Raw genomic sequence first — 11,069 nt, forward strand, 5'->3', positions numbered from 1 at the left:
TCTTCTGTGGCTGATACTCTTGTACAAAACGTTGACATTAAAAACTCACTCATCTCAAATTTCAATTAATCCCTTTAAGATAATCTCATTTGTGCAAATCAGTGTCTCAGTGTTGTAAGTCTGCTTTGAGATTTGATATAATTCAGGCATCATTTTAGATGCAGATTTTGCATAGTGCAGCTGAGTGTGTGGGATGCAAACTGTGTCATGGGTGTCAAGTTAGGCTGTTGGGAAGCATCTGATAATAGAGCACATTATCAGATTGTAAAGCCCCCCTTGAGGCAAATTATGATTTGTGATACTGAGCTATATAAACCAAACACTGACTTGACCTGACAGAAGTAAGAAAGGTTGGTAGTGAATCTTCTGTAAGACTCAGAGCCTCAAGGGCACGTACTGGCCGTCACCTCTGCCTTGTCCCCTCTACTTTATTTTTCAGCGTGACACCTGTGGAGATTGGCAGGCCCGAGCCAAAGTTACCGAAACAAGCCAGAGATCAGTGACACACACTGTATGTGTGTGTGTGTGTGTGTGTGTGAGTCTGTATGACGTAACAAAGTGTAAATACTGGAGGCCATTTAGGGAAGCTCCTGTAAAGAGAGAGAGAGAGAGAGAGAGAGAGAGAGAGAGAGAGAGGGGAGGATGTTCAGTATAGATTTCATGTGGATACTAAAAACAAACATTAACTTGCATGCATCAGCTGACATCACCTCTGCTCCATCTGGATGAATCACCCACTCATCAGGAGGATGAGGAGTGCTGGTGAAGAGCTGCAGCTCTCACAGAAAACACAATCCTGTCAGTCATGAGCGCGGGGCTCACCATACATCACAGCCGCTTACACCACCAATTGTATCAAAGAATTCTAACAATCACGAGGACGGGCTGCCACAGGAGCATCCGAGGGAAACTACAAATGGTCTGAGCAGTCAGATTTAAACAAGAGCACAAACCTTGTTGGTCTAATAAGATGGATAGACATGCACTGACTGAATGACAGGTTGATTTATTCACTGCACACACCAAAACTCTTTTTCATTTAATGCCTGACAGCAAGAAATCCACAAGCTGTTTGGTCATTCACACACAATCAGAGAAAACACACATTTGCATAGTTGGCATATTATCAGCGTCAGCCTCTCTCTCTCTCTCTCTCTCTCTCAGGCTGCGTGCTGCTCTTTGTTTAATTCCTCCTCTGCATGTGAGCAGATGGCATCACCTATGCCGTCCAAACCACAGCCCTCTTTTTGTGTCCTCTCGTTAAAAAGAAAAAAAAAAAAAATTAAAAAGGGTTTTTTTTCTGAAGCGGATCTCACACCTACCGTTCCCAGAGATGTGGTTCTGTACCTCGCCGTGTCCAGCTTGCCTTGTGGAGACACTAAGTTGCATGTAGAGTCCCATGTAATGTAAACTCCCCAGCAGCACCCTGAACGCTCCCATTTCTCTTCTGTTTTATCTGCTCTTCCCCTCTCTTGTCTTTTTCACATCGGGTGGAGTGCACGTCGGAAAAGACTGTTTTTTTTCCTTTCTTTGTTTTTGTTTTCTTCTTGTTTTGTTTAATCCAGCTGACTTGTTCTGGCGAGGAAAAGGAGTGAGACACCTGCGAGAAATAAAGAACCGGAGAAGTCGCTGCAGCTTCCCTCTATGCCAGCAGACTGACTGAGGCTCTGCTTCCCTTCAGTCGGCTCTACATGCGGCGGAGGGACACTTCTCCCAATTGAGAAGTGCCGCGGCTCGCATTGGGGAATATTAACTGAGAGAGGAGTGACATTAAAAAACACGCACAGGAACCTGTAACTTTACGGCGTTTATTTTTGGGGATTATGAAACACGTTATTATCATTGTTATGTGTTATTAATGTTAAGCAAATAAACAGATACAACATGCATTTCCAAAAAAAGCCTGCAGTATTTATCATTTATTTATTATTAATTCATTTTGACCATGAAATAACTGATACACTCATAAAAGATTAATGATAGATTGATTTGTAAATATTTTCTGGTTTTCCATCTGATGTCGTCTGGTTGCTTTGCATTAACTCTCTGTGGTTTACAGAGTTTCCTGATGGACAGTAAAGTAAACTGCTTCAAACTTTAGCTGCTGTTAGCTCAGGTTATTTCAGTTTGTTAGCTGGGCTGTCCAGACTGTGAGCTTCGAGCACCAGGGGAAGTGTTAGTGTTTGTACCAACGGGAAGAGGAGGTTTTCAGGCAAAGGATGTGGGCGTATGCTTGCGAGGAACAAAGCTGATGTCATGCCAGAACCGGAGCCTGGTAAGTGGGCAATGCTCAGCAGCCTCTATAGACATAATGTCAGAGGAGAAAAGACCAAAGTGACATTGAAGGTGGAGGCTGAGAAGAGAAAAGGAGAGAGGGAGCGAGCAAAAAGCCACCTGTCAAGGGTAAATCTGGCACTGACTTTTAGTCATTGGTGAGAGCTTTGTGAAAGAAAAGGCTGAAAGACAGGCACCGAGCTGGGCTTCTTGCTGTTGGACTAGTAAGTAAGTAGCTGGCTGCTGTGTCTTGTGTTGTTGCTCTTGTTTGATGTTTCTCTGTTAAGCAAAGCTGTGGACTCGCTAGTTATGGATCGCAAGCAATGTAATCATAACAAATGCACGTGTACAGCTTTACAACAGTAAATAAAACTGGGCAGCTAAATTGCAAAAATACCTACACAGTGTTGCTTTAATTAATTAATTAGCATGTTTCTCTAAGTAAAAAAAATAAAATAAAACTATGATGAAAATAAAAATGTGGGGTAAGAAGAAATTATTTTTGCTATTTGCTCTCCAGAAGGGTTGGGGTCATTCCTTCCCTTATTCCTAATTGGAATTGAGAGCAGAAAACAGATTTTGCTAGGCTGTATGTTTTTCTGCATATAGTTGTATATGTGATAATAAAGTAGATTTGATTTGCTTAAAGGCCCTAAATACTTTTTCTCTCAGTCTATTTTACGATAGGATAATAAATGACCGTACTTTTTCCTGCCATAGATGGAACAATTATATTTCTTTCACATTAGAGATTTTTGTTTCTTTTCTTTTGACTGTGCTCTTGCTGAGATAGCTCAGTCATTAAAAATGTGATGTCACAGTGCACCAATCAGAATTTAACAACATTCAAATCTGAATCTGAAGACAGCTGAGTTTTTGTATGTTAAATTCTTACTTTTAGTCACAGATGTTTAAAGGTGGGTTCACTCATTCTAAAGAAAGATAGTTGATTGTCGAATCACATTCCTAGGTCTGAAGATACCATTGCTATGGTAAATGGGAAATAAAGTGGCTTTGAGTGAGCTTCCAACACAATTCGTTGTCGCAGGACTATCTTTCTTTTGAATTACAGATCTGATTTGAGGGTTTTACTGCAGACTACTAGTCTGGAGAGTGTCTTTTAGAGTACAGACAATTTACTTACTAACAGGTTTTAATGCCATGCAGCACAGCTAACCCCTCTTGCATCCGATAGACTGCCCCAACCATTCTGAAGTACAATGACTACTTCTCTTCAGAGTGGGAAGTCTGGTTTGAATGGAACCAAAATAGAAAACAACTACTTTTAGACCTGCAGTAGTTGTTCGCTTACAAGACTGGTATGACAGAGGCACAGTACAGTGGAGCTTTGCTGGGTAGCTGTCCATGGTGCTGAAGGGCAGCCTCAGCGTTCTTCATGTATTGATCAGCAGAGGATAAAATTTCCAGTGACAAGCAGCACTATGATGTGGGCTATTGGACTTTATGTAAGTGCTTGTATAGTCTCCATTGATCATAAGCACTTTTTCCACAATTGGGCTGCATAGCCAGGGGATATTTTGTCCTTCTTGTTAGGTAAAATAATATACTGTGTGTCACATTTATTTCAAGAAAACAACAACTCAGTGAAAGCCATCTGATACCCTTTCTTAAAGGGGTTTCTGAAATGACAGTATTTTGGTCTTCTAGCTTTGTGAAACATGTTCTTTAGGAAACCTAAGATGGCCTGCATTTTTATAGTCTATTACTATCACTATTATATGTCTATTTACACAAGTCTTGTTAGTTTTTTTGTCCCTTTTTCACAATCATCTATCTGGTTAATGAAGAAATACAGCGACCCAGAAAGCCTTAACACATTTAAGATTGCCATATCTTACCACAGGTAAGATATACCACCAAGAGAAAGGAGAAAAAACTCTTGCAAGTGGACTATGAGGAGCTCCAAGTGTCTCATATTATCAATGCGAAAATGCAAATAAATACAGCAACATGCTGACAAAGAGTAATAAATTCCAGCTTCTCCAAAAGGACCTGAAGAGTGTCACTTTGACATAAAACAAGGTCAATTTAAGATATCAGACTGATGTCACCAACATCAGACAGCAGGCTGATACCCTTTAACGTGACCGTGAGAATGAAGTCCAGCAGAAACAACTCCTGCAAACTAATTTTGAGGAGCTGCAGGTGGCATACACTCTCATCCAGGAGAAGTTTAAGACGGTCCAAGACCAGCTGGAGAAGACACATTTGTCCCTGCATGAGGTCAGTGTGAATTATCAAATTGATGTGATCAATGTCAGACAGCAGGCTGACAACCTCCAGCTGTAGAAGAAAGTCCTGCAAAGTAATTTGGACAAACTCTGCTCAGCCAGCAGAAGTTCTCCACTGAGCTCCATGCAGAGAAGCAGAAGAACAAGAGTCTCCAAGTAGAACTGGACACGCTCTGTGTTTCTCACAGCGAGATCCAGATGAACCACACTGATGTCGTCACTGTTAGATGGCAGGCTCAGATCCTTCAGCATGAACTTGACAAAGAAGTCAAGTCACAAGCAGACACGGTTTTACAGGCCTGGCGTACGATCAGTACATTGAAGGCTGAGCAGGACACCCTTTGTCAAAAGATGGCGAAGGAGGTCACTGTCATTCAGAAGAATGCCTTTGAAAAGGAGCAGATTCTTGGGAGACAGCTGGAGGAACTTAAAGCCCAGCTTAACCAGCAGATATCCCGCAACCTTGAGCAGCATGCATCCACTTCCACATCCATGGAAGAGGCTGAAGAGTCTGAGGAGAATCGCCAAATGACAACAAATACACCTTCAGCCTGGAAAAGAACCCGTCACCTTCTGGGGGTGAGAAAACCAGAGAGGTGGAAGAGGAGGAGGCCTCGTGACTCAGATGAAAACCGTTAAGCTCAAGTCTGATATCACCTACACCACTATAATGTAACATCAAAACATAGTGGAAGAGAGTTTGGTGGGTTTTCCCTGAGATGCTCCGGTTCTCCCACATGTGTAAAAAAAAGCACACAAAAAAACAATCAACAAACAAACATCAACATCAGCACACAGTGAAACACAGTGGGTTTCCTCCAGGTTGCTCTGGTTCCCACTAGTATACCACTTATTAAAAAAAAAACACACAATACAAAAAAAAAAACATATATGGAGTATTTAGTACTTGTTCAGTTAAGATTTTAGGAATGTGTTGAAAGATTTTGAGGCCAGCTGAGGTTAAGACGTGGCGTTACCGACACGTTTTAATAAGCATGTGTGGAAATGGCTCATACAAGTATCATGGCATTGTTTATTGAACCTAAATCTCCAGTTAACTTTCTAAATTTACATAATAAAACAAAAAGTAGAATTTAACATGCAAGGTCTATATGTCAATTTGTGGTCAGAAAACTATAACTCTCCGCCACCTAACCATGCCACAAACGTTAATTCATGAAAATTAAATGAAATAACTAATAAATATATCAAAAAGAGAACTCTCTATAAACCAGAGCCTATGCTATCTATATAAATAAAACAAAATGAGAATGAAAAACACAATAGCTAACAAAGAAAACCTCCACAACACAAGTTAACAGCAGTTAACATTTATCAGTCAGTCACAAAAACCAGTCAAGATAGGTGGTGGTGTTTCCCACTGTTCTAGTTTATGTTATTTCTTTGATTGCTTGATCTGCTTGTTGTTCTGCAGCCATCTTAGCTGCTGAAAGTTGAGGAATGAAGATCCAAACTGACTGTGTCACTTGCAGTGCATCAGTAGAACTAGAAAGTGACTGGACGAGGCCAAGGTTTGTTTTATTGGGATCAATGTTATTGGAGCTGTAGATGAGCTGCTGATCACAGAATGCCTGACAATGTGTTGATGAATGGAAATCAAGGGAGGATTTGAAGTGACTGCCATACACATAGTCATTGAATATTTCTGTCACTGAACATTTGAGGGCAAGAAACTTAGCTTATGGGCTGAATACCATGATTCACTGCGAGAGAACCTCTGCTGGCATAAGCAGCCCTGTTCACTCCTTCTTGTTACTGATATAACACAACTCCAAGACCAGTGAAGCTGTATGAAGGCAGTATGAAGGTATGGCTTTTGTGGATCAGCAAAGGCAAGAACTAAAGCACATATCTCAAGTAGTGAACAGATGTTTGGAAAAATACACAGATTTAGCACCTTCACCAGCCTTGCCTTATGTTCTCCAATGTGGGTGCAAAACAATCAAATCATCAATGCAGACAAGGACTGCTTTCCAGACTCCTTTCTTTCTCCCATGTATTTCTCTATCAAATGCTGGAAGGTGCTAAGTGCATTAGTTACTCCTCGGGGCATGCTAATTAAATTCCCCAGTTTTCGGTTTGTCTATCTCCTCCATTTCAATTTGATAATATCTTTAATAATATCTCTTTCACATTTCAGATTTCAGAAGTACTGAGAACCTCTAACTTTGAGTTAACCTGAGTTTAGGTAAATATTTACTGAGGGAGCCAATCAAGTGGCATTTAATTTTTTGCACAGGGATCCTGTTTGTCTGTCAAAGCACTTTGTTTTTAAAGGTGTTATTTAAATAAACTTATTATTTTTCTTGATGATCATCAACTGGTGGTCAGTTTACTTCTGAGGTGTCATTAGGTCCCATTTACTGGCGCATATGCCTTAGTAAAATGTTGCTATGCCCCAGTAAAACAATCATGGGAAATTGATTTGTTTTGGCAGTGTCAAATAACATGGTGGGTGTGAGAGAAGCCAATTTGGTGAGCTCAGGCCCTGTGCTGTCCACTGCTGCAGCCTGACAGTTGGACTTAAGCAGCAATTAACTGCTTTGTTTTGAGCCCATGAGTTTAAATAAAATTCTCAATCAAGTTTAACTCTAAACACTGCTGCTATCTGCATGTACATAGGCACATACCTACAGTATCAGTGCCATTTATATTTAATCATTTCAGAGATACTACTGTCCCCATAAATAAATAAAGACATCAGCAGCAGCTCCATTTGCCATTCCCTCCTGAGCCAACTACCTAATAATTGTCTAAATCTAAATTCAAATCCAATAAATTTCTGCCGTCACCAACTTAAGCATGCCCGTTCAGGACTCCCACTGTGTCTATTTTAAGCAACCATTAATATGGGAAATGGTTGTTTTACCCAGTGAGCATTACAGACTGTCTATTGTCTATATGTTCATGGCTAAATATGTCAGCTCCAAATATACTGGTAGCGCACAGACGCCTGTCATATGTCACTTGGACAAAGGTTGATGATCATGTTGTCTTTAGCTGTCCTGATATGGGATGCCCATTGACTTGATTCTTTTTTATTTTTTTTATCACTTATTTCATTACAAAAGAACAGCAGCAATCAGTAGTCAACTTTGGTTAAATTTGACAAATTGTAGACTTTTTCTTGTTTCTGAGCTTTTTTTTAAAGTCACTGTAAAGTAAGAATAAATATGTATTCGGAGTTTGTCTGACCAAATTTCAATTATTAAAAATATTGAAAAATTTATGAAATTAGATGTCAAAATCAGGTTAAAATTTGTATTCTCAGCTTCAGGACTGTGAGGGTGTGTCCGCTGAATATGCTGAAGTCACGAAAACTCACAGGAGTAGTCAACAGCCTTTATGAAGCGTCTGAAACGTGTCAGATAAGTTCAGAAAATGACATGACTAACTGAAACACTGAGCAAGATGAATTCGCCTCTGTCTCTCTGCTAGGGGTGCATGGGTATGCTCAGTGTGGCCTCAGTGTGTCAACAAGCCACCCTTTAGGACTGCCCATCCTGGACTGACAAACAACCATTTACACTGTTATGCCCCAGTCTAGGGGCCTAGAGCATAACAAGAAATAGGTGTCCCAATCTTCCCCGAGTCCCAAGTAGCAACTACAACAAGTGGAGAAGACACATTTGTCCCTGCATGAGGTCAGTGTGAATTATCAAACTGATGTGATCAAAGTCAGACAGCAGGCAGACAACCTCCAGCTGCAGAAGAATGTCCTGCAAAGTAATTTTGACAAACTACTTTTTTTTGTTACCTGTGGTAAAGTGCTTGGTGATGTCAAAAGCCTCTCTGACATGCTCCATGTTGGAGAAGTTCAAGACTGTCCAAGACCAGCTGGAGAAGACCAATTTGTCCCTGCATGAAGTCATTGTAAGATATCAAACTGATGCCATCAATGTCAGACAGCAGGCTGACAACGTTCACCTTGATCTTGACAACGAGATGAAGCAGAAGAACGTCGCGCAAACTGATTATGACAAAGTGTACTTGGCATACACAGAGGATGCCAGCAGAAGTTCTCCGTTGAGCTTGATGCAGAGAAGCAGAAGAACGAGTCTCCAACAAGAACTGGACACGATCCGGGTTTCACACGAGATCAAACAGATGTATGAAACTGATGTCACTGTTAAGACAGCAGACTGAGACTCTTCAGCGTGAACCTGACAAAGAAATCAAGTCACAAGCAGACACGTCTCAGAGGCCTTGCGTACTATAAACACATTGAAGGCTGAGCAGGACGCCCCGGGCACTGAGAGTGAAACTTAGGTCCATTTCTTCCAGCCATTTTTTAACTCAACAGTCAAGAAGCCATGTAAGGTACCAGGTTAGAGTATCCCAGCATTTTCCTTTAAATTAGGCCTAAGATGTGGACACCCTGATAAAGCCTTGCCCACCCTCTGGCCACCCTTTGTATAAAAGTCTAGTTCCACCACTGGCCCAAACTCATCTCCCTGGTACATTTTAACTGTGAGACAGCCCTGCTATGCACTCATCTTTTGCTAAATGTATCTTTTGTACATGATATGTGACTTGTAAATGCAAATTAGCAAAATGTGAATATTTCACATAAAATTTCATTAAAAACAAAATTGTGGACTGTGTTGTTTTGGCCAAAGAAAATATATCAATGAAGGAAGCGAGTATGTGTCAAGAGCACCTCTGGACAGGAGGCAGCAGGCCCATTGTTCGGACCTTGTGATAAGAGTGCAATGCACATGGTCGAGACAGTGTTTCTCAGAACCACAGAAGATGTGGACAGAGGAACCAGCTGTATAAACTGAAATGTCACCTGAGATGTCAACTGAGGAGACAGAAATCCCTGAAAGAAATGTATATTAACAGGGGAAAGGAAACCAGGAGAGGCTGAAGAAGAGGCTGAAGGAGTATAGCCTTAAGAAAGCCCTAACACATTTAAGATTGCCATATCTTACCACAGGTAAGATATACCACCAAGAGAAAGAAGAAAAAACTCTTGCAAGTTGACTACGAGGAGCTCCAAGTGTCTCATATTATCAATGCTAATAAATACAGCAACAATGTGCAGAAGAAGAATAAATTCCAGCTTCTCCAAAAGGACCTGGAGAGTGTCACTTTGACATAAAACAAGTGCAATTTAAGATATCAGACTGATGTCACCAACATCAGAAAGCAGACTGATACCTTTTAACGTGACCGTGAGAATGAAGACCAGCAGAAACAACTCCTGCAAACTAATTTTGAGGAGCTGCAGGTGGCATACTCTCGTCCAGGAGAAGTTTAAGACGGTCCAAGACCAGCTGGAGAAGACACATTTGTCCCTGCATGAGGTCAGTGTGACATATCAAACTGATGTCAGACAGCAAGCTGACAACCTTCAGCTGCAGAAGAATGTCCTGCAAAGTAATTTTGACAAACTGTACTCTGCACACACGCTCAGGCAGCAGTAGTTTTCCGCTGAGCTTGATGCAGAGAAGCAGAAGAACGAGTCTCCAAGAAGAACTAGACACGATCCTGCACTTCCAGTCAGGAGAAAGCCTGGAAAAATAGCAAGGCTATGATTTCTCAGTTCATAGGGTTTTTAGTTACCTGCGGTCAAGTGCTTGGTGACGTCGAAAGCCTCTCTGACATGCTCCATGTCGGAGAAGTTCAAGACTGTCCAAGACCAGGTGGAGAAGACACATTTGTCCCTGCATAAAGTCATTGTGAGATATAAACTGGCAGCAGATTACATCACTGCATGTCACAGATTAAGAAATGTTTCAATATAAGACTGTTAATCATTTCTATGTACTTTATTAATACTATCTCTATTTTCATTATCACTTATTTTATTGTTTTATTTTACACACACACACACACACACACACACACACACACACAGAAACATGCACACATACACAATTCTTTTCTTATTTCATTTCTCTTAAGTTGTATTCTATTTATATATGTACATATTAACTTATGAAGTGTATTTTTGTTTTGTTTAATTTACTTTTTATGCTTTAGCAACATTGTGTGTGTGACATTCATGCAAATAAAGCAAATTTGAATATCAAACTGATGTGATCAGTGTCAGACAGCAGGCTGACAACCTTCACCGAGATGAAGCAGAAGAACGTCCTGCAAACTGATTATGGACAAAGTGTACTCAGCATACACAGAGTATGCCAGCAGAAGTTCTCCTCTGAGCTTGATGCAGAGAAGCAGAAGAACTACCAATGACCTCATGGAATACAACGAAGTTCCTGCAGAGCAGCAGGCGACCATCAGCCCTGCATCGGCATCCACATCCATGGAAGAGGCTCAGGGCTCTGAGGAGAATTTCCCAGTGACGGCAAATACACCTTCAGCCTGGAAAAGAACCCGTCATCTTCTCAAGAGGGCAGAGAAAACCAGAGAGGTGGAAGAGGAGGCCAGGTGACTCAAATGAAAACCATTAACATCGAGTTTGATATCACCGACACCACTATAATGTAACATCAAAATATAGTGGAAGGTAGTTTGGTGGGCTTTCTCCACGCTGCTCTGGATCTCCCACGT

At 41.0% G+C, this 11,069-nt stretch overlaps 2 protein-coding genes across 2 annotated transcripts in view; both read right to left on the reverse strand.

Moving 5' to 3' along the window:
• Positions 1-1,771, reverse strand: part of vstm2la (V-set and transmembrane domain containing 2 like a) — a 48,419-nt gene extending 46,648 nt beyond the window's left edge. Inside the window, exon 1 of the mRNA XM_010743604.3 lies at positions 1,323-1,771. Within this exon, the coding sequence (XP_010741906.2) occupies positions 1,323-1,440 (118 nt within the window). The 5' untranslated portion in view covers positions 1,441-1,771. The remainder of the gene's footprint in view (positions 1-1,322) is intronic.
• The window catches only part of ctnnbl1 (catenin, beta like 1), an 86,740-nt gene continuing 76,186 nt past the window's right edge, over positions 516-11,069 (reverse strand). The window contains exon 17 of the transcript XR_003463832.1: positions 516-538. The gene's annotated coding sequence lies outside the window, so the exon portion shown is untranslated. The remainder of the gene's footprint in view (positions 539-11,069) is intronic.

The sequence above is a fragment of the Larimichthys crocea genome, chromosome XV (assembly GCF_000972845.2).
Source record: "Larimichthys crocea isolate SSNF chromosome XV, L_crocea_2.0, whole genome shotgun sequence".
NCBI lineage: Eukaryota > Metazoa > Chordata > Actinopteri > Sciaenidae > Larimichthys > Larimichthys crocea.